The 24,065-nt window shown below is 43.2% G+C and overlaps 2 protein-coding genes across 3 annotated transcripts; one reads left to right on the forward strand and one right to left on the reverse strand.

Annotated features, from left to right (window-relative positions):
* The first annotated feature begins 2,740 nt into the window (after nt 1-2,740).
* col4a4 (collagen, type IV, alpha 4) lies at nt 2,741-18,663 on the forward strand. Of its 2 annotated transcripts, XR_012599085.1 has the most exons (33): nt 2,741-2,760; nt 3,223-3,276; nt 3,447-3,507; nt 3,581-3,685; nt 3,824-3,979; nt 4,108-4,197; nt 5,646-5,806; nt 5,883-5,955; nt 6,043-6,149; nt 6,547-6,730; nt 6,823-6,891; nt 6,976-7,083; nt 7,189-7,257; nt 7,499-7,648; nt 8,634-8,795; nt 8,882-9,049; nt 9,128-9,271; nt 9,358-9,465; nt 9,967-10,145; nt 10,805-10,868; nt 10,951-11,025; nt 11,128-11,235; nt 11,560-11,667; nt 11,892-11,963; nt 12,228-12,356; nt 12,466-12,573; nt 12,655-12,810; nt 13,387-13,635; nt 13,755-13,871; nt 13,961-14,149; nt 14,248-14,531; nt 14,846-15,221; nt 17,600-18,663. XR_012599085.1 is itself a non-coding variant. In XM_074678929.1 (32 exons), the coding sequence occupies exons 3-32, from the start codon at nt 3,450-3,452 to the stop codon at nt 15,101-15,103; spliced, it is 4,008 nt and encodes a 1,335-aa protein (XP_074535030.1). In that variant the 5' UTR covers nt 2,741-2,760; nt 3,223-3,276; nt 3,447-3,449; the 3' UTR covers nt 15,104-18,663. The 2 variants fall into 2 exon arrangements, 1 of the variants encoding a protein (XP_074535030.1); XM_074678929.1 differs by having other exon boundaries at nt 14,846-18,663.
* A 1,456-nt stretch (nt 18,664-20,119) lies between these two features.
* Nucleotides 20,120-21,607, reverse strand: LOC141798142 (nuclear factor 7, ovary-like). Its single transcript, XM_074679953.1, has one exon. It carries the CDS (start codon nt 21,509-21,511, stop codon nt 20,120-20,122), a length of 1,392 nt encoding a protein of 463 aa, XP_074536054.1. The 5' UTR covers nt 21,512-21,607.
* Nucleotides 21,608-24,065: the final 2,458 nt, after the last annotated feature.

A 24,065-nucleotide genomic window follows, 5' to 3' on the forward strand; every position in this document is an offset into this window, starting at 1 on the left:
CAAACCCAGAAGGTGGAGCTAGAAACTCTTTGAGTTATTAATGGGTACACTGTGTTGCTCTGCTATGCTGTCATGCTGTTACGTAGCTGATGCAGCTTTCAGCATCTGGGGCTTCCATTTGGGTGTTTTTTTGCCTCTGCATTTATCTGCAACCCCCTTAGACAACTTCCGGCAGCACATTAGAGCAGATCCGTATTATTATGATGATGGAAACTGAGAGGCCGAGTGTGAGAAAGCTTACTAAAAAGACGATACGGCCATTTCATAAACTGTTAAAAACACAGTTAAACGGGACTAGTCAATGAATTTAGAGTATTTAAATAACATTTCATGTCATGTCCCTTTACCGGTCCTCAGGTCAGGTGGCTGATCACCAGAGATTATCAAATATTTTGGTGCTCTTGTTTTTTATCCACATGTGGTCCTTGACAAACGTTTTGTTCTCATTTAAAGATGACTCTGAAGTTATTATTAATAAGTCAGTTTGTCAGATGACCAGAACTTCTGTTTGTGTTCAACAGGGAGACGTTGGGTCGTCTGGAACACCTGGTCTGCAGGTGAGAAACATTTACACTCACCTTAACATCACTGTACTCTACAGCATAGTTTCTTTAACTCTCCTGTTTGAGTTGAGCTTCTTCAGTCCATAAAACTAGAGCCAAACAACATCTCTGACATTATCTAGTTTAAAGAGAGGTCAGTGGACCAATGATCATATCTGTCTATCTTAAATCTATCTACAGGGTGAACCAGGTCTTCCTGGCCCATTGGGACTCCAGGGTATTTCAGGACTGGACGGGACAAATGTAAGAAAAACCTGCACAAAATTCAAAACTTTTTACATGTGATGTAGATTTTGGTTCAAGGAATAATGTCACATGTCGAGATGAAGTGTTTCATTGATCCTGAAAGTGTTTGTGTATCTACAGGGTCTCCCAGGTCTGCCTGGTTTCAGGGGCCCACCTGTAAGTGTCTAACTCTTATTAATAAAGAATTGTGAGAATCAGAGGGAAATAAAACTACTCACACTGCTCTGTTTCTGATTCAGGGACAAAAAGGTCGATCTCTGCCGGGACAGAAAGGAGATGAGGTACGCTAAAAACAACACTTATGTAACCACGCCCCTAAAGTGACATCACAGGAGGCTTTCCCCCTCTGATGGCTAAATGAACCCATGTTGTAAAAACAGTCATGGGATCTACTGTAATCCTGAGGTCATCACATAAGGATCTCCTAACTAGTTCATGACACGCTGGAGGCCCTTAAACACCAAGGTCTACCCATAGCCCCACCCCTGACAGGCCTATTGAGAGCTGGCCAATCAGAGGGAATGGGAGATGGACAGAATGAAGACTTAAGATGTCTTAGTCCCCTTTACTCAAACTACATTACAGAGTGGTCTCAGTTTTGTTCTTACAGAAAGTTAATGTTTCTAAAAGTGAAGGTGTGGTATTGCAGTACACTGTGTCATCCACAGGGGGAGCAGGGCCTCCAGGGCCCTCCAGGGCCATTTGAGTATGTGGACCCACCAGAAGATCTTTACATCAAAGGAGAAAAGGTGGGCGGGACTTCACTGTCACTAATTTTTGTTTCTATTTATCATAGTGTTGGTTGGTGTTGGCTGAAATGTTGGGTTCTGTTTTGCTCTGCAGGGTTCTCGAGGACTTAAAGGAGTCTGTGGAAACTCTGGACTGCCGGTAGGTCTAGATACTAAAGCTCTAGAGCTCCACAGAAAGTTCTTTTGTACACAAAAGCTGACTGAACTGGATTCCCTTAAACTAGGGTTTCAGTAGAGTAGAGTCCTCTAAAGGAAGAGTTCTACTGGACATGGTCAGGTTGTGATAGACTTGAGGTTCCTGTGGTTTGTTCTACAAAACAGGGGCTTCTTTGAAATAGGTGTACCCAATTCAATGCAGAATTCCACCAAAGAGTTCCCCGGGTTCTTCCAAACACAGAGGTTTGATCAGACAAAGGTTAGACCAAACACAGGTGTGACTGAACCGAGTTTGATAAGGACAGGGTTCAGCCCTAAGAGTTCTACCGGGCCACTAGTATGGCCTAGCAGTCTAGGTTGAACGCCCCATGAAGATATCCCTTGAGCAGTTGTCTGGAGCTTCATTCCAGTCTGCGACCTCTTTCTGAAAGATGATCAGTGAGCTGCAGATAGAAGAACATGTCCCTTTAGTGTCTGTTGAAATTACAAAAACAAATTGCGATGGGATGAGTTCTTGGGTCAGAATCTCTCTAGATTGCCTAAAATTGGGCTTAGACTTGGCCCCCATCAGGTCCAGGTCGTGTGCTGTTTCTCCCAACAGTATTTCACTGTAACTCATCAATCTCACTTAAAAAAATCAGAAATATCCCTTTAAAGTAATCAGGGATGATGTACTCCCCTATAAACTCCCTATGCATCAGACCATAACATGAGGATCTAAAGACAATCTGTATTTGTGGTTTCAGGGTTTTGAATCTCTCCCAGGAAACAAAGGAGAGAAGGGGATTGTGGGATTTCCTGGACCTCGGGTGAGGAAACCTCCATGTTTGCATTATGTCTTCTATTCAGTGAACTCCACTGGTTAATCGGAATGCTAAGAAGAGCAGAAATTACTCATTGAGTTCAGTAACGAAAAGATGGAAAGAGTTCATACTAATGTATGAAAGGTGAATCGTGTCGATGGTGGATCACAGAGTCCATGGTGTGTGTCTGTGTTTCAGGGACTTACTGGTAGCCCTGGGCGGACTGGAGTAAGAGGATTCAAGGTGAGTCAAACCTCCTAATCAAAGATGAGAAAACAACCACGCTTTGGGCATCTTGAGCAGAGTTCTAGGAAAAAGTGTCAATAGGCCAACCAGCCACCCATGCTGCAAGAGAAAAGGTCCCAAACTCAAGACCGACCCAGTTCAGACACATTATAGCCAGAGGATTTAATCTTTCTTCCTCAGGTAACCTCAGTGTAGACACTCCTGGTGATGGGAACTCAGGCTGTTTCTGTAATTTAGATTGTTTGGCTCGTTCAGCTTGTCACAGTTTTGTTCACGTACGTTAGTCAGCTTTTAGAGCCAAATATTAGCGACTGACACATAGAGGTCTGCTGCCACAGAGCGGCCTTCCTTCAGTGAGGTCAGATAACTCAGACAATGATGGAGAATCAAACTGGGTTTAATTCACTGTTAAACAAATTTGTGTTCAGCTATTTTTTTCACTGCATGTTTGTGCTTCAGGGGATTCAAGGGAATCCAGGTCTGCCGGGTCTGATTGGTCAAGAAGGTCCCAAGGTGAGCTTGTCTAATTTTGCTTTTAGGTCAAACACTGATTCAGTCCATGGTCAGCACAAATCTGACCAATCATGTAAAGGGAATTACACGAAGCAAGGATTAGTAACCAAACTTCAGCCAATCAGGGATGAGGTCCCGTGTTTGATCTATAATGTGATGCCTGTTTGCAGGGCATGATGGGAGATCCAGGTCCTAAAGGGCTCCCTCAGTTTGTAGAGGTCCCACTCAAAGGTAGACAATCATCAAACACAGGATATGATGTCATCACTCCGTCATGGTTTCAGCTAACTCTCCTGTCCTCCAGGTGAAGTTGGAGACCCTGGGGCCACTGGACCAAGGGGCCCACCAGGGGATTTTGGCCAAATGGGGATGCATGGGCCCCAGGGAGCTCCTGGCAGGTCCATACCTGGTGAGTACCTTCTGCTGTCACATCCAGGATGAACGAACATCAAGAACTGGAACTGGATCAAGACCCCTTAAAGCGGTTCTGTGTAAAAATCCTTTTAGTATCTGAACATTATTTAAGGCTCTCTGGGTCCTCCTTCAGGGTCAGCAGGATTTGTGGGTCTGCCAGGTGCTCCTGGATGTAAAGGAGAAAAGGGAGACCCAGGTGAGGGGTTTAAAGATGGACCCACACCTGGAGAGCCTGGGAAACCTGGACGCCCTGGACCCCAAGGACTGAAAGGAGAACCGGGAATACCAGGTACAAGGGAACAATAGTTCCGCCTGTCAGTGTTACTCCTGTTACATCATTCCTGTCCTGCAAGCTGGCGTTCAAATCCCGAAACCTCTTCTCTTTTCCTCTGGCTGACTCATTCTTCTGCCCTTTAGGTGGATACTGCATTACTGGACGACCTGGAGAAACTGGAGATCCAGGTGACCAAGGGCCACCTGGGGATCGAGGCTTCAAAGGGTTTAAAGGTTGGTGTCTAACTTCAAGTCGTGAAAAGGTCCTTGACTCATTAATTAGAATCTGAGGTGAAACAAATCTTATCAAAGTTCAACAAATGGTTTGGTATCATGCTGAACCAAAACTTGTGGTTTTTATTGTTTAGTATCACACTCTATCCTCCTAAAGACCCATTTATCCTCTCTTGATGTACCAAGATGACACATTTAGAATTACATGTAAATTAGATTAAATAAATGCAGAGCACAGGCAGAGGGCTATCATTTTTCAAGACTTCAAATTCTTGAAATTACAATGTTCTACACATACAATATTCTCCAATTTTGATCATCCAAATCTTTGGAAGTCCATAAAATAAAACAAAAGTAAAAAAAATGCTGTTTTTTTTTCAGTTGGATAATGAACTCGAGTTGAGAGGAGAATGTAATAAGTTCCTTGTCGAAACAGATCCAAGAAGTCTTGTTAGTAGGGTGACGGAGGGTGAACCCCTTATGAAGAACCGGACACACTCCTAGCTTTAGTTTGCCATCTGCCCCTCATCCACATCCAAAGAAAACCTCAAACACCTGTCCAATTCAACTCTTTCTCACCACAAACGACCAAACATGTCTCACTTGTGATAAAAGTTCAGAATCAGAATAAGACCCAATTGAAAGTCAGAAAAAATATAAACATGACTGAGACACTAAACACACAAAATCACAAATGTCCAGTCCAGAGCTAATACCAAAAATGGAAAATATACCAAGTATTTGCAAAAAGGGCAATGTAATAATGTTCAAATAAGTAGTGGTCGTCCTCATAGGAGCTCTAAAACGGCCGGAAGCTCAAACTGAAGTGGATGATTAGGACCATCCAGAATAGCATTAGCCTTCCTTAGGGCCTGCCTGCTGTAGATAGGCATGACCCCGGTCTGCTGCCTGAGATCCTGATATCAGATTCTCATGCGATCATTTTATGCAATCATTACTTTGGTTTCAGCAACTTTGCTTTGGCTGTACTCAAGCCACAAGTGCTGTGAACGGTATTATCTCGTATTGAATTTCATAAAATTACATCCTGGGTGAGACGCTAAAGCTAGCTACTGATTGGTTATCTCTACTAGACTAAGAAACCTTATCCATCAACATGAGATCTTCTTAGAACATGTGAGACTGCACATTTACATTGGTAATACATATTAACGCTTAAGCTAATTTTCACAGTTATCTTAATGTCGAAATAAAAATTATTTCCATCTTAAGGTTTGTTGACCTGGGTTACACTATCCTACCACATTACATCGCTCTGTATCCTGTCCTTTCCTGTCATATGGTACAATGCTGTTGAATTCTTAGAGTTCCAGTTGTTTTGTTTATAAGTCTAGAGTTGTTCTTCATTTCTATCTTTGAGAACTGAAGCTTCTCCCACGTTACTGAGTTTCTGTTCACATATTTATGAACCTGCATGTGTGTTTCAGGTAGACAGGGCAACTGTGGCTGCACTGATATACCTGATATAGAGGGGCCCCCTGGTCCTAAGGGTGAAAGGGGGGTCCCAGGCTCTCCAGGAGTCCCAGGGGCCCCAGGACCAAGAGGGGAGAAGGGTGTTCCTGGAGTACCAGGAGGACCCGGAGAGGAGGTGAGTTCAACAACTAGATCATAGGTCATGTGAGCAGGCGGATGGACTGACTGACTGATGGATGGATTGATTGCAGGGTCTGGCTGGATTTCCAGGTGTTAAAGGATTCAAAGGTCAAAGGGGAGACTTCATTGTGGTGGATATCAAAGGTGAGTTTTACCGTTTTTACCTTTCCCAAACTCACATTAACTGTAAATTATTCTTATCAATCACTCTGGTTGGACTCTTTTCTCCAGGTGAAAAAGGAATCAGAGGTCTGCCAGGTTCTCAGGGACCGAAAGGATTCCCTGGGAGAGACGGACTTGAAGGGATGCCTGGGGCGCTTGGAGAACGTGGCCCCAAAGTGAGTTGGACACATATAACATGTTTAAATCTGTAGCCTGGGGCTGAGACTGTAAAATACAGGTTTATACCTAAACAGAGAGCTCGGAGATGCAGTCAAGTTTCCCTTATCTTCAAACTCTGAGATTCACCTCAGCCCTGTACAACCTGCGCTGACTGATCCTTTAGATACAGCACGAACACAGCCATATGAAAGAGTTTTAGTCACCGCAATTCTTCTCTGATACTGTCCTGAATTGTAGAAACATAATCAAACTGGTCTGCCGTGTCTTGTTTATAAATGAACCTGACCGATGATTTGGAAAGTCACAGCTTGTTTCCTCCAGTCAGAGGACTCAGAGGACTTCTCCAGCAAAATCATTGCAATACATGCACCAACAGGTCTCATACGGTTTCAGGGTGGAAGTCTCCGTGGTTTTAAGGGCGACAGAGGCTACCCAGGACCCCCTGGGCCAAAAGGATATGCTGGACCCCCAGGCTCAGTGGGGTCAAGTGTTGTCGGGGCAATAGGAGAGCGAGGGGCCCCTGGAGACATGGGACCTCCAGGATACCCTGGCTTTGCCGGACCAAAGGGAGTGAAAGGTCAGCAATCGAACTAGTATAACCTGTCAAAAATCAATTGCCACCATCTCTCTGACCTCTCCCCCCCCATGGTTTGATTCCTCTCCCTGCAGGTGACACTCTGCCCTGTATACCCCAAAACCCAGGTGCTCCAGGAGAAAAGGGGGACATGGGAAATCCAGGTAAGAGAACCTCTTGAGCATCCACCTGTTTTTCTGACTTCCTGTGACCTGCCTAACATCCTATTGACATGTTGTTTTTTTCAGGTTACCCAGGACCCCCTGGGCCTCCAGGTTTTCCTGGTCTCACTGGTTCTGATGGCATTAAAGGAGACAGAGGACAACCTGGACTTCAGGGACTACCTGGACGACAAGGTACTAGATGTTATTGCAACACCTGAGCCACACCTGTAGTCCACCTTACCTTTAACAAACTGTGCTCAATAACCATACATATGAATACATCTGTGTGGCCTACAGGACCCCCAGGTCTTGTTGGAGAGACTGGAGATGAAGGAAGTGAAGGCATCAGTTATCCTGGAGAGCCAGGTACAGTCATGTTTCTAGCTACTTGATCTGTGAATCAACAATCACTGCTTCTGTTTGGCACCAAAACCATTCTAGTCATCGAGTTGTCCTGTCCTGTTAGTTTATTGTTTGTCATTATCTCAGTCAGCATTTCAAAGTTTATCTGATCTAGTAAAACCTTTTCCTTAGAGAACTCATGATGGTGACCGAAGTAAGACTGAAAATCTCGGATGATTCACCTTCAGTTGTTTTCTGTCACCAGGCTCACCAGGGCTCTCAGGCTCCCTTGGACTCAGGGGCCTCAGAGGAAACACTGATGTGGGCCCCCCAGGAACAATTGGTTTCCCCGGGCGACGTGGCTCACAGGGACCTAAAGGAGTCCCTGGCCCTCCAGGGAATGATGGACTGCCGGGTAAAGTATTAGACTTAGGCTAAGAGGATCTGGAAAAACCTTTTGTTCAGAGTTATTTCCCGATCCTCTGAATCTTTTGACGTGATAACCTGTAGATGATGAATTACACTCACTCTGAGGAACACTGGGCCTTATTCACTAATAAATGCATAGAAATGTTCTTACTCTGCGCTCAAGTTCCACGTTTACACAAAACCACTGTCAGATTCATGACACGTGGCCCCAGCCAATTTTCTTCTCACCACCATGCTTATGGTAGTGAATCAGAGTCATTCTAAAATGACAGGCAAGTGCCCACAAGCTGCAAACAGCACACTACCACACCCCAATTCATCTGTATAAGTATATCTGTTCAGTGCCTCAGAAGGAGGCAAAATCAACCTCGATATCTGCGTGGCCAGTGTCAGCCACACAGCTCTCCCCCAGTCCCCTCGTTGGGGGTCTTTACGAGGTGACCAGTGATCTTGCTTTGTGTGTGCTGTGAGGGAGATCGCAACAGGTATCCAAAACAGTAACGACACGTTAAAACAACGGCTGGATATTTTTGGGAACAAATAGATAAGTATGAGTATTCAGTGAACATTCATACGCAAGATTTGGGCACAAATTTGTGTGTATACACTGTTAGTGAATGAGGCCCATTATTCTCAAATTGTTGAACTATCTGCTCATGCAGTCTTTCACAGAGAGGTGAACCTCTTCCAGTCTTTTCTTTTGAGAGACTCAGCATCTCTTAAGTCCCCTTTTTTCAGCTGGTCATGTGACTAATAATAATAATAATAATAATAATAATAATAATAATAATAATAATAATAATAATCTGGTCAGAAGTGGTGCTCCAGTTTTTTACCTCTTTTGTGGTCTCTTTTGATTTAAACAGATTGAAATAATTTGAAAACCACTAAGAACCTGTTTCTTATCAACCTCCTGATTTGTTGGAATCCATTAAGGGCTGTATTGATACTCTTCTCCTCTGTTTGAAAAGGCAACCTTGGTCTCTCTGGGCGCCCTGGACCTAAAGGACAAAGAGGACAGGATGGGGCCCCAGGTTTACCTGGTCCCCCAGGACCCGTTGCTGAATTCTGTCCTAAAGGAAGACCGGGTGTCCCTGGTCCTATGGGTCCCCCGGGTCCAATTGGACCCCCAGGTAAACGTTAACTCCCAATAATGTGTTCCATCTACTGTGCAATGTGACACTGATGTGGTCTCTGTCTCTGACTTCTTTACTGCCAGGGTGTGCTGGGGAAAAAGGTGACACAGGAGATGAGGGCTTTCCAGGGTTTGGACCTAAAGGCCCTGTAGGAAAACCTGGCTCACCTGGTTTTCCAGGGTACCCAGGGCTCCCAGGCCCCCCTGGAGTAATTGGAAATCCAGGACTGCCAGGTCCTGGAGGTCTGAGAGGTGAGCTCCTCACACCAACACACATGTTTGAGAGGTTAATAAACGCAGGTTGACATAAATGCTCACGGTATATTTCAGGTCTGACAGGGCCCCGGGGCTTAGATGGGGCACCAGGGTCCCCTGGACCACCAGGATTCCCTGGACCTCCTGGTAGGAAGGGGGAGAGAGGGCTCAATGGTCGAGATGGAGCTCGAGGATGTGAAGGTTCAAAAGGAGAGAAAGGTACACACACCGTGTAGGGACTTTACTGCTGTGATAGACCTTCATAGTAAACTGTCCTGTCACTTTAAATTCATCTTCCTCTGCAGGCTGTAAAGGTGCCCCAGGGCCTCCAGGAAACACCAGGGTTATTCCCATTAAAGGGGAGCAAGGAAACCCAGGACCCCCAGGCATCAACGGCTTTCCTGGACCACGAGGTCAGAGCGGACACCAAAGAAACCTTTGTTAGAGCATGTGAGGTCTGAGTTAAGTCCAGTTTAGATTTGTTGTATCAGTTTCAGACCGGTTTGTCTGGATCAGTTTCATCAGACTTCAGAGTTTCAAGTTGTACCTAAAAAGCACAGGTTATATCAAGTCAGGTTATGGCTGACTGAGGCTAACCAGCTCCAGATATGTCAAGATAGGTCAGGTTGAGTCAACTTTAGAGGAATGAGGCCAAGTCAAGGAAATGGGATGAATCAGAAAAAGTCAAGTCCTGAATAAGTAGAGTCTGGTTATGGTACTCTCAGGTCATCTAACACAGAGAGCTGCTGAGTCGAGTTGAGAAGACCCACTGGGTCAGTCTGAGCATTTTGGACAGGTCTGGTCCGGTGTTTGTGGTTTTTGGTCATTTACCACTGATGCCATGTTAAATCTGAAGCTCATTTTGTTGAAACACGGTTGCAAGAATCACATCAGTCTACTTACTGTCTTCACAGGAGATAAAGGGGCACAAGGAACTTTCGGTAACCCTGGGTATCCAGGCCTTGACGGAGCCCCCGGGATCCCAGGTCTCCCAGGACCCCCCGGAAGGAACGGTGTACCAGGACCTCCTGGACCACCTGGGCGTCCAGGAGCACAAGGACTCATTGGCTTTCCAGGAGAGACAGGAGATCCAGTGAGATACAAATAGCTTCATGAACAGAGTAATACATGTAGATTGGTGTACACAGAAGTTATCTGGGAGTCAAACAGGAGGTAAAGCAACTTGTCAAAGAATATATGCAGGGTATAACAAAGTCTCAGAGCCTGTGAGTGAGTCCTGCTCCAGGGATGTACATGATCTTCAGTTTGGAAAGAGGAGTTAGTCCTGTTGTTATGGATAGTTTGGAGTCTTTATGAGCACATCTTTCGGGGGGATGTTATTAGAGGATTATCCATCCAATCCTGAAATGTTAAAGTCATTTCATTTCACCTCCCAACTGTCCCTCCTGCTTGGGTCTGTTGAGTTAAGGCTGTTGGTTTGTACTAAGGTATGGGGATGTCATTCAGTTTGGTTTGTCTCCCTCATGTCTGAGTTGTTGGCTGGTTGGTTGAGCTAAGAAACATCTGATTAGTGCCATCTGTGTTGATTCTAATAAGGTGGTCGATTCCAGTCCAGTTGCATAATGTGGAATGAGGTTTTGTTAAGTTCAGTGTTTTGTTGAAAGTGCTTAAGAGGTTTTCACAACAACAGAAACTCAAGTTCAAACCAAAGAACCAGAACTCTGGCACTGGTTATTGTGACAAAATATTCTACATTCAGAAATATGAATCCATTCTTGTTTCTGGTTGCAGGGTGACCAAGGATGTGTAGGACAACCTGGAGTACCTGGCAATCGAGGCTGTACTGGACCCACAGGTAACCATTTACCCACCATGACCATTGCTCAGCAGGTGTGTTTGAATATGGATTGATCCTGTTTTCTGTGCAATAAATTCAGGAGATAAAGGAGACTCTATTGGTGGTCCTGGTCCACCTGGAGACAAAGGACCTCCTGGAGACTTTGGGCCACCAGGTGATGATTGATCTCTGACTCTATGAAGATCACTAAATGCTGCTTTAACCTGAGAGTAAAACGAGTTGATACCTGACTCTGTTGGACTCATTCATTTTGCAGGACCACCAGGACCTCGAGGAGACACTGGTGGACCAGGTTTCATGGGGGGTCTAGGGCGAAGAGGATGCAAAGGGGATCTGGGTGATCAGGGGTACCCTGGTCAACAAGGTACACAGGCTTATCTGGACTGAACTCATAAACTGTAGGGACATAATCTCAGTTCCGTTCCTCAATGGTTTCTGGAGAGGAGTCATGAAGTTCAAAAATAAAAGCCTGTTTACCAGCTCCAACAGCTTCATCGGCCAGTCAGATCAGCCAGGTTTTGTAGCACTATGCACACATCTCAGTCCTGATGCAGCTTTCTGCTCCATACAGTCCAAAATGGGTCAGTTTTTTAGGCTCAAACTCATTTCAGATTCAGCTGGACTAAATTTCGACCCCTGTTAAAAGGCAGAATAGACTTTGACCTTGTCTGTTTGGTTTGTATTTTAGGTGTGGTTGGACCCCCAGGTCCCAGAGGTCGTCCAGGTCTTACAGGTCTCCCTGGAACGGCAGGTGCTGATGGTCCACCTGGACCACAGGGCTGCCAAGGACTTAAAGGTTAGAGTTGATTGTAGTTTTCCTCGATACAACATAAGTCTCTGACCCTAGACAAAAAAGACAAATTAACAACTTCATGAGATGTAACTTATACTGTAACAGATGGGGTTACGTGGTGAATGTTCCTGTTTAGTTAAAGAAAACTGCCAACATGACAAATCCAGACCTGTTCATTGTATTTCTTATGTCTAATTTTTTGTGTATAAATGATTTTATTTCATCAGGTCCTCCTGGACCACTGGGGCTTCATGGACTGGATGGACTGAAGGGAGTGAAAGGGGACATGGGGACCAGAGGTATGAGTCTTCCTCTGCACAGGTTAATCTTGGGCCCTCTTGATACATCATTTAAAGTGGAGTGAAGGAGTGGCTCCAGATCAGGGTAGTACCATAGGTTTACCGCAGGTTTACAGCAGATGTTGATAACAGACCAAGTTTACCTCTGACTTGTCGGTTTAGTGAGTGACCTCAATGAGACGTTCATTCTTTTATTTTCATGTTTTAAAAACATCTGAAACATTCAGCTGCAGCTCTGATGGGGACGCCTTTCTGTCTCGACAGGTCTGGGCCTTCCAGGTCCTCCAGGTACCAAAGGGCTGCCAGGAGATAAAGGACCTCCAGGTCCTCCAGGACCCATTGGTACATCCCAGCCTGGCCCCCAAGGACCCAAAGGCCTCCCAGGACCCAGAGGTCTGTGGTGGTGTGGATCTATCCAGAATCTACATGTTCACCCTCTGATCCGTAAAGCAGACCTTTTCATGACTCTCTGTCAATGAGGCATTTCTGTGTGTCATTCCAGGGCCTGTTGGTGCTCCAGGACCTCCAGGTGAACCTGGACCTGACTGTAAAAATCCAGTTCGTGGGCCCCGTGGAGAGCCTGGATGCCGTGGACCTGATGGAGATACAGGTCAGACTTTAAACTTTGGGTGGAAAAAAAATTTCAGGTAAAGCACACTACATGACCTCTGAACTTTGTTTGGCCTTTTAGGGGATCCTGGTGACATGGGGGATCCGGGTCCAAATCCTCCATATCCTGGGGATGATGGAGACAATGGGGAGACAGGATGCAAGGGGCCTCAGGGTCCACGGGGACCCCCAGGGCTTGAAGGATATCCAGGCAGCCCTGGAAGTCCTGGAGTAAAAGGTCATCTCTGAGTTTTTTAACTCCTGAAATGATCCCCCTCTGTGAAACCAGATTCAGATCATGTAGACCCGTACTTTGGACCAGAGCCTGAATTTACACATCTCGCCAGGTGATGCTGTTTATCACAGAGCAGTGCGGGATTTGCTGTCTGTGCTCTGAGTGTTCAGATGGCTCAGACCTGTAAACAGTCAATAAGTAGCTGTGCCTTTCACTTTTTCTCTGAGCATGCTCAGTAGAGACAGTACACTTAATAGAGGAAATGAACCTCAGCCTTTGTTTTTTTCACCCCCTACTGAGGTCTTGAGTTATTCATTTCGCTGACACAATCTCTTTCCATTAAGCCAAGCCGAGGGCCTTAACTGTGAGGTTGCACCAAAACCGGCTTTGAACTGTCTGGTGTAGGTCACTGTGAGGGATATACAGAACATCTCAGACTTTGAACTCTCCTTTTGTTGTTGCCACGGAGACAGGTTTGGTCTGTTTACTCCACAGAGAGGGTTTATGTGAACCTGATATCTGACTGTGAAGAAACTCTTACTGACGTATCTTTGGCCCAAATCTTCCGTCTACATACAGGTATGCGAGGGTCACCAGGTCTGATGGGACTACCTGGAAGTCCTGGTCCTAAAGGTTGTTCCGGTTCCAGTGGTCCCCCAGGACCACAAGGATTCCCTGGACTGATGGGCCCCAAGGGAGAAAAAGGACGAGTCTCTCCTCCGCCCCCATATCCTCCACCCCCTCCAGGACCACCAGGACCTCCTGGTCCTCCTGGTCCGCCTGGAGACCCTGGAGTCCCAGGAGAGATTGGCCCTCCAGGTCTTAAAGGTACCGAAGCAGAGATACCAGGTCTCCATATCAGGCTGTCTGTCTGATGTGAACCTCAGTCCGATGTGTCACAGTCTTTGTGCTGATCCTACTTACGACAAATCACATTGTGTTCCCAGGCAAAAAGGGGGACTTTGGGTCACAAGGACCAATTGGCCCAGATGGGACCCCAGGTTCAGAAGGAGAGCAAGGAGGGCCAGGCCTGCCAGGAGAAAGTGGAGTAATAGGAGACAAAGGTGAGACAAAAACCTGAGCAGAGCAGAATGATGGGTTTTAGTTTGACCCCTGTGGTCTCATGAAGCGTCCTCTGATCTTTGTGTCTCAGGCAATCCTGGTGCTGTTGGTGACCCAGGTGAACCAGGGCCATGCAGGAAGCTGAACTCGGGTTTCCTATTGGTGATGCACAGCCAATCAACAACGATCCCTGCCTGCCCTCTGAACATGAGGGTCCTATGGGTGGGCTACAGTCTGCTGTACCTGGAGGGTCAGGAGAAGGCTCACACTCAGGACCTGGGTACACACACACACACGCGCACACACACACAGACTTGTTCTAACTAAAAACGACCCGCTCAAAGAGTTTGGTTTAACATAGTTTGATGACACCTGCAGGTCAGGCGGGCTCGTGTATGCCGGTTTTCTCCACCATGCCATTCTCCTCCTGCAACATGGGGGCCTGTTCCTACGCCAGCCGAAACGATAAATCCTATTGGCTGTCCACGACCGCAGCAGTCCCCAGTTTTCCAGTGGGCGGAGCCTCGATTGAAGATCACATCAGCCGCTGTGTGGTGTGTGAGGCCCCCTCCTCACCTGTCGCGCTGCACAGCCAGACTTTCAACCTGCCAGACTGTCCCCCAAACTGGAGGAGCCTGTGGACCGGATACTCCTTCCTCATGGTAGGTACTACAGGTTGAACTACTGATGTGCAGCCTGCTGGGGTGAGCGTTAGCTCGAACTAAAGGAAATAGTTCAGCCTCTTGGAAATCAGGGGCCAACCTGGCAAATAACTTGTTAAGGGAGATCCCCACTCCAAAAACCAGGCTGATGTGCTGATCATAGTGCAGATCTAGATCCACAGTCAAGGTGCTGGGAGCTTGCAAGAGCAAATGATCTCTTTTCTCTTATTCTTTTCTGTGGTGTAGCTGTTTGGGTTGCAGTGGCTACTATGGGACTTAGTTGGACTAATGATGTCACCTCCTGTGTGTTGCAGCATACAGGCGCAGGTGATGAGGGTGGGGGTCAGTCGCTGACATCATCAGGTAGCTGTCTGACAGACTTCAGGGCCCAGCCCTTTGTGGAGTGTCAGGGGCCCAGAGGAACCTGCCACTACTTCGCCAACATCTACAGCTTCTGGCTGACTCGCGTGGACACGACAACCTCCAGCTCCAACAGCTCCCCCTCCACGCTAACCGAGGCCAGGCAGCAAAGGGAGAGCATCGGGAGGTGCAACGTCTGCATGAGGGATTGAGGAGGAGCAGAAAACACTGATGGACAGGACTAAAAATGTTTGTCTGTGAGGAGAGAGTCACGTTAGGATGACGCTGCTGACCAATGGACCAACCCATCACTTCAATCAGTTAGACATGGTGAGATCAACAGCAGCAACTTAGAACGGTACAAACTGTTCTATTTCTTTTTTTCAGCAAACGTCACAACAGACAGGAATTCAAACTGGGGTGAACAGATTAGCTTTGGTTGTCAAAGTATAGTCGAAATATTTTAGCGATAAAAATACCCTCTGTGTGATCGTTGAGTATCGTTGGCTATAAATATCTCTTTGAATCGTCAGTGAAGGGGACTTAAAACTAGAGACTGAAACCATAGCTTTAGAGAATAAATAAAGGGAGAGTTGAATTATTTTACCTGTAGACTTCTGGTTGAGATTTGAGCATGCGCCCTCTGCTGGCAGAAAAAAGAACACATAGTTGAGCAGATCTCATTTGCTAGACCCCACACTTCTGAGCAGACTTTTGGCTGTTTAAGAGCCAGAGATTTTCCAAGGAGCTGGTGGAGACCCACATTTGAGAGAGAAATGTTGAATAGATGGATGAAAAATGTTGATGAAACTGTTTTGAGCAAAATTAAACAGTAAGTTAAAAAAAAAACGTGATCAGACCTTCAAACCTGCTACATTCGAGAGGTGTTTGGGTCATTTTTGTCACAGACAGTCAAAGGTGTTGGTTAATCAGTAGGTGCACTATTGTTTGAGGGAGTTTTGACCAAAGGGAGAGCTGATGGTTCTTTAGGAAACCACCTTGCTTGTTCTGTACATGTGAATAACCCAAAAATGTAGAGGACCGATAACAGAACCCTGTGGAATACCAAAAGTGACTCTGTAAATACAACATTGTCTATCTGCTTTGAGGTATTTTGCACCTCCAGTTGACAAAAGTGATCAGAAAAATAGGAAGACAGAGTTTTACTTTCAAAAAAGGAAACAGGCTGATCCTGCACAAGAAATGCTGTTAATCGTAGATATTTTTAAAGTTTTGCAGACCTGATACATCATGAATTTGACTTTGCACTGATCAGCACCATGATGAAGGTCTTTGAGCACCCTTTTAGCCTGTCATTAGATCAGAGTAAAATCTGATTATTAAAGGTTTGTAGCACTTAAGTGGGTCAGATTTAACTTGCGTCAGTAAAACTGAGACTCATTGGAGGCAAATGGACAGAGATATCCTAGTCCTGAGCTGAGCTAACAGGTCATAAAACTGGACTTTTATCAGGGTTTGTTTACTGGAAGCAGATTTCATTTATGTCTAGAGATTTCATCTCTAGACATAAATGTGATGAGATTTTGGGATTCAGTGCTCAAAATCACTATCTAGGCTCTGTAATATGCAAAAAAGTGCATGAAACAAAACTGTAGTCTCTGTGATGTCACTCACTAGAGCCAAATGATAGCGGAGGAACAATTCAGAAAAGGTAATAAAAATGTATTCTTGAACTGATTTTGGGAATAATGAAATAACAACCCAAAAATGTTTATTTATAAACCGTAAATGTGTTTGTTTCAGCTGTAAAGTGGATTTTTTTTAACATGGAGCTCTATGGGAATAGACTCACTAATGGAGACAGGCTTTAGTGGACTCTAGAGGAATTTCTCATTTTAGATTTCCCCAGAGAAAGACCACAGAATTTTATCATGTTAAAAAAATTGTGAATAACACAATTTGTTCTAAACTCTTACTTGGATTTCAAAGAGAAGAAATCACCTCAGAGATCATTCAGCCTTAGTGTGGATCAGCCCTGATGTGACGTTTGCTGAATTAACTGACGGAAGAAACATTTAGTAAAAGTCAGATGTTTATATCCTTTACAAGACTTTTATTTTGTGACTTTAACCCCTCATTCACTCTCTTCAAACCGTAACATATTTAGTTTTCCAACATTTCATGGAATGCAATGACCAATGTAAATTCGCTGTACCAAATGTTGTATTAGCGCTGATGTGGTTTCCTGTTACATCACTTCCTGTGAAGCAGCAGTTAATTGGTTGGCAGCAGCATCAACATGGCCCTTTCCCCTCACCTGAATGAACAATGTAAAAGCACCTGAGTGAACAGAAACCCCGCCTCCTTCTATCGCCTAACCAGAACTGTGCTGAGAGTGGTTCTGATAGGACGGCTAAAATTGCATTCTGATTGGTCAGCTGAGAGGCAGAGACTGTGTGATTGGTCGGACAGTATTTTGTTAATAAGTAGGGACAGAATCGTGTGAGAAGCTGTGAATATATTTGACATTAAACCTTGAAACATGTTTTCGTTCCAGTTTTCTTTGAGACCAGGCGTGGTCAGAGCGCCCCCTTCTGCTTTGCCTGAGTTGATGTTCTTTATTAATGTTTTAAGTTTCAGTGTAAATCAGAAAGAGCAGCAGTCACATCTTAACAAAGTCAAGATTCAGCTTTAGGATCCTTTAACACAAACAGACCACGAGTGACAATCTGTCCTGTTACTCTCAGCATGAATCCAGAACCAGAACCAGGATCAAGACTGGAACCAGGACTTGAGAAAAGAAAGATTGAGATCCAGAAACCAACATTGTGTTTTATCTTCTTATTTGATGCTTAATGATTCAGTTCAGTCTGACATGTCGTCCTTTTGTTATGAATAAAGTTCACTTGAATATCAATCTGTCTGACAGTTTCATATGAGATCAGACTCTGTAACTCCGCTGTCACCGTGTAAAAATTTCCAGTTTCATAGAGACAGTTTCTCCATCTAAGAGGAAACTGCTGTCTAAGTGTTCACCTAGCTTTAGCCCAGTTCTGGTCCTGTTACAGGTTCTGGTTCTGGTCCTGTTTTATTTCTTTGTAATTTGTAAATAGGTTTGAACTCCACCGTTTTATATTTTTACTGTAAATGTCATCAGAGTATTTATTTAGCCTGAGATAACTGTTGGTGCTATTTGATGTTTTTTTTCTCTCTTTTTTTTGTCTTTTTAAGATTTTATTTTGGTAAATGACATCACAGTGAGGCCACACCTCTTTCCCCAGGCTTCTTTAAAATAAAATTACCAAGTTAAAGCATTCTTATTAGCAATGGAGGACTCTCTTCTTTATTTTTGGTTTGTGTTTTTATAATCTGAAACTTTATGATTATGTACATTTTGCCGTTATAGATCAATAAGCCGCACACCCTTTCTGCTATGATGTCATAACATGTGATGTCCCAAACAGTCGCTTTTATTGGCAAAATTTTCTCCAAATGAAAGTTTTTGATGAGTTTGCATTCTCTTTTTATTAAAAAAAAAATCAATGTTACTACAACTCCCATCATGCTTTGCTTGGAGGTGTTGGGTTCAGGGCACCAGTTGATCCCAGTCAACTTGAGGCTTGAGTTTCAGGGTTGATCTAAAGTAATGAGGAAAAGTGGGCGGGGCTTCTTTTGAACCTGAGGAGGGGAAGTTGTCAGCATGTCATTCTTGTGTTTATTTTGTACTGTATTTAAATCTGTCGGTGGTATTTTTCGTAACCTCTGTAGGAGGAAACTTTTCACTAACACTTGTGAAACATTTTACTCTCTGTGGACGGAAGACTTCAATAAAATGCATCAAAGTTTCACACTGAGTCTATTTTTTAGAGTTACAACATTTTAATAAACCTTACAGCCTTCAGAAAATGTTCCTTTGTGGAAAATTATTCTGTCTTTGACTTACCTAATTCTACTTTCTATTTAAATGTGGAATGAAAAGAAACATTAGTTAATACTAAAAACATCAACTTCTAAACTTACTGTTTTTATGTTTTCAGACTAAAGAAAAACCAAATGTAAGCAGGACGTTCAGAAGGATGAGGTACAGTACTTTTGACAGGTGTTTGAGGTTGACTGAATCAGTGGTGAATAGGGTTTAATATGTCTTATTAGCATTTTAGACAGCCTGGCATCTGTTAAACATGTATTTTGCATTTCGTAATATCAAATACAAATGTATATGCTTGTACAACAGCAGACAAGAGGCATATTTTCACATACGTGTGTATTTGCGGCTTTACAGAATGTCCCTACCAATATGGCGGCCACATTGACGTCTGCGTCCGCGAGCTCGCGCTCCCTCCGGGATAACCTCAGTTTCCGCGGTATTCAGGAGAATTTCTAAAGCACAGAGGTGATAGATATGTTTTCAGAGGCTTTCCGGATCTTGTTCCTCAAAAACGACGTGAATCTGCGACGATTTTAGTCTGAATTTTAGTGACGTTTGAGTAATTCTAATGTTAGCTGACGATGCTATCAGAATGCTGCCTGGTGAAGCCTTGTTTTGGTTCGACAACCAATCAGAGGCTTCATTTGTGATCAGCTGACCAAGAAGAACCAATGAGAGGTGAGTGCAGCCTGAGGCAGACAACAGATGGAGCAGTTTGAAATGAATGAAATATTTCGATTTGCTGCTTAAACGTTACTAGACTTTACTTTCCTGTCCACTAAGAGCGCGAACAATACATTGAAAAAGCCAAAATATTATTTATGACAGTTCATGGATATTTTTTAAGTACTTTCTTTGGTGTTTCTGGTCTCAAACTATTCATACACACACACACATGAACTTTCAAGGCCCACAACAACTCATTTAACCCATTTAAATAGCACAGCTTTTTCCTTTAACATTGTATTTTTAACAAATATCTGTGAAATTGAATTTTCTCAGTATATATTTCTTATGTATTTATGGTTTTATTTTTACCTGACATCCTTTAGGGAAAAAAAATATCCTGATTTTACTGTATCATATAAGCTGTTTGGCATCGGAAGAGGAGATTTAGCTAACATGTTATGGTGGTTACCCTCATACTCATCTGTGCTTCTCTTCTCTTACAAATGTGTCTCCACTTAAAAGTGAAATAACCAGTAGTATTGTTAAAACAAAGAAACACTAATTTGCAAACTTTTCATGGTGCATTTATATATTCAGTTTGTTGGAGTAGGTAAAGTAAGCAGGTGGTTATAAATAAAAATGCATCAATCATCATCATCACTATTACCATCTATATTTGCTGTTCCACACTCACAGAAACCTTCAGGGGTAAAACCGTTAGAGGTCGTTCATCCCATGTGAAAAAACATGGAAACAGTTTCTCAGTAAAAGTGTGTGTAAAGGTGTGAATGTGTGTGTAAGTATCACGATCAGAGAACGACAGCTGTCCTTTGTCCCAGTCCAGATTCACTCTGATCCTCTGGAAACGATTCTCCACAGGCAGATGTAAGACTGGATGTGATGAGGAGGATGCTCTGTATTCACCATCAAAGAACTGAATCATCCAAAACCCTGACAGTATGAATCTGTCCATCTGAATATGCTCTGATGTCACACCCAAACCCCAGTCTTTATTGCCTCCGACCTCCACATCCCAGCTGTGAGTCCCTGAGTTAAAGCTCTCAGAGCCCAGGACAGACCAGAACATTCTCCTCTCTGGATTCTCAGGAACTTCCTGTCCCTCTCCTCCTCTCACTGAGGTCAGATCCTCAGACAGGATGAGGTCTGGATCAGCAGTATTTGGGTCCAGAATCACAGGCCTGCAGGAGACTGTGCCCTTCATGTTCTTCCAGATGTTGAAGCTCAGGTTGCCCAGGTGTTTGGCCTGCTCTATCAGAGCTCCTGAGGGCAGCTGTGGATCCTCCAGCAGGGGGCGCTGCTGGACTCTTTCCACTGCAGCCTTGTAGTTTTTCAGGAATGAGACGTCTCCAGCTCTCAGCTGCTCCTCTGTGTCTCTGACTGTGTCTGAAAGAGCTGCTATCTCTCTGCTCAGAGACTCCATCTGCTCCTTCATCCTCTGACTCTTCTGCTCCTCTTCCTCCCTCAGTGCAGACAGCCTGACCTCCTCTTCCTCTTCTAGAAACTGATGAAGCTTCTTAAACTGCTCCTTAATCTGCCTCTCTGTGTGTCGGGCCTGGACCTGAATGTGTTGAGCAGTTTTGTCCAACTTCCCTATGACTCGTTCAAAATCCTTAATCTTCCTCTTTAAGGGCTCCAGAGTTTCCAGAAGCTTCTTCTTGTGCTCTCGAGCAGCTTCATCGATGGGTCTGAATCTGTGCTCACTGTGTTTCTCTGAATCTCTGCAGACCACACAAACTGTCTGTTCATCATCCAGACAGAAGAGTTTGAGTTTCTCAGAGTGCAGACCACAGAGATCCTCTGGTTTCTGATCTCTCTCCAGTAAGAAAGACTCACACAGGTTTTTCAGCGCCAGGTTACAGGGAGGCTTTTTCTTTGAATGTCTTGCCTTACAAACCGGACACTCCCTGTATTTGTTCTCCCTCCACCAGCTTTTCAGACAGTCTTCACAGAAGCTGTGGGTGCAGGACAAAAGGACTGGATCTTTAAAGATCTCATGGCAGATTGGACAGCACAGATCTTCCTCCAGTCTAGACGCCATCATGAGTCAGAATGAAACGAAATTGCAGCAGAGAACTAAAGAAGCAAAGAAATCACTCTCTGAGCCTTCAAACTTACTTTCACTCTCTTGTTTACAATTTCAAAGATTGATATCAGTCTTTGTAGAGTTCCAGATATTCCAGTATTTTCCCCAGTAGCTGTCCGTTTGTGGTTTGAAGGTGAATTTGATCGTTTTTTTATCAGTCCATGTGTTCGTCTTGTCTTGGTGAGGCAAACCAACAGTTAGTTTCCTGGTTTGTACCAGGTGACTCATGTTGAGGGGTGGAGCTTTGTGAGCAAACCAAACTCAGTTTGTACAAGATCTCATCAACAAAAGACAGTGGAATAGATATTAAATCTGAAGACAGTTAACCCTTTTGATAACAGACAACCTTTGTCATGTTCTGCAGCTCATCATTGATCCACCTTAACTTCAATAATAACCTCATGTCTTTACATGTGTGAAATGACAATAAAGCTCCTTGAATCCTTGAATAAAATATCAGCGTGAGTTCACATTCAAAATAAAACATAGCTATTTATTGACTGACATTATCTCCTTTATTATATTTTTTCTTGCTCATGCACAACTGTAATGAAATATTCTAGAGGTGACAAGTTTATCTAAATTGACTCAAAATTATATTTTGAGCAAACTAATTCTAAGCTTATATCCAGTATATCTTTTAAAAGAGAAGTACAATTCTGTTCTAACTTAATATATTAAAAGACAAAGTTTTGATGTCACATTTTCTAAAAACATAAACATTTGTCCACAAAGAAAACATATTTTTCTATTTGTGAAATTTTAAGAATTTCAACCATCATGAGAGGCATTTAAATGGTATTATTAATAGTGAATGTTTAAGAAAGTATGATTTATTTAATAAGGGGCCTCCCATATTAACACGATGTGTTTCCTATTTAGGCTTTAATAAACATAATATAACAGTAAATACCGACTGCAGTGTCAACAAAATCTGTTTCAACCTTAATGATAATGTTTCTTGAAGCGATGTTGACAGTTAAATGCCTTTAATTTCATCATTTGTTTCCTTTTTGCCATTAGAACTGTAAATTTTGGTGATTAAACGTGTTATTGTTTGTGACGTCAGCACCATCTGCTGGAGGCCTGAGCCCCTGCAGACCTGAGGGGGTGAACCCCGTGAACCCCGCAGTGTCTGCTCCCGCCTTTACATGTAGGTTCGTATAAATATAAAGCTCTGCTAAAGACGTTAAAAGGTTCGTTTTTCCCTTTAAATGCTTTTACCGATGTGTATAATTTTCAAGAGAACACACGAACCAAAATGCTAAACGTCAGTGAGATTGTGTTAAACTTTGGAGTCTTAGAAATCACCACATCGTAATGTAACAGAGTGTGTCTTATTATTAATAATTGCTGCGTCACTCACAGTTAGCTAACCTATAATGCTAACCCGTATATAATTGTATTCTTAGAACTATTTCTAGCATTTAAGCACGAAGTGGCAGTTGGAAAGAAAAATTGATTTCTCTGTTATTCACCTGACTTTACTCAGCTATCGGTTTAGAGTCACAGACTTCGCCTAAATATACAAATATAAATAGTATGGGCAATGTAGTTTTGCTCGAAAATGCCAACATTAGCTCTTATTCATCTATATGTTTTAGAAACATTCCTAGAAGTCTGTGACTTTTCTGATTTCAAGATTTTACTCTATGTTTACATTAAAGTAAATAATATAACAACAGATTGATCCAAAACAATGTCCATTAATGTATTCTTTTATTCTTTTAGTGTTCTTCTGTGGTCATACAGTCTCTTTCAAGACGTCTCTGATGCAATTTTGAGGTTTTTAATGAGAGACATTAAATATTTAGAAGCAATAATAAATATTTACAGTTAAAGTTATGTATTGTTTTTTTCTGGGAAAAAAGAAGTGTGTTGCAAAACCATGTTTTATCTATCCCTTACGTTTTTGTTTACCTACTTGTTCCTCATTAATCATAAATTGCCCTTTTAATCTTCAACCCTGTGAATACTGTTCATGACATCAGGAAACCAGTATTTTTAAAAAATAAAACATGATGCTTAATTCATGTTATTCTGTGTAAAGTTAAAGAAATTTAATATTTAACTGCAAAAAATTGTTAAGACATGACTTCAGTGCTGAAAGTAGCAGGAACTAATTTGATGTGTGAAGTATGTGCTTTTAAAAAATCAATAATGATCTTTGAAATATATATTTTTACAATTTGTCGATCTGTTGTTGCCTTTTATTCAGATTTGTTTCTTTGTGCTGAAACAGTTTTTCCCTGCTGCTTTTATTGTTATCAGAGGTCTGAAGTTTTGTACTCGAAATTATAAAATCTTGTTTATTTTTATAAAAAAGCACAACGTTTTTTCAATAGGCCCAGAATTATCAAGATGATTTAACCAAAAGGATGTTCAATGAAGTCCTGAATAAACATCATCAACACCAGGGGAAATATTCTTTGCAAATGTATGTTGAAATAAATGAAAAAATAATAATTTTCGTTCAACTTGGGAAACAGGAGGAAGAGTAATAAAGCCCATA

This window comes from Halichoeres trimaculatus, unplaced genomic scaffold (assembly GCF_033239565.1).
Source record: "Halichoeres trimaculatus isolate MK-OKI-2021-1 unplaced genomic scaffold, fHalTri1.1 fHalTri1_scaffold_9, whole genome shotgun sequence".
Lineage (NCBI taxonomy): Eukaryota > Metazoa > Chordata > Actinopteri > Labriformes > Labridae > Halichoeres > Halichoeres trimaculatus.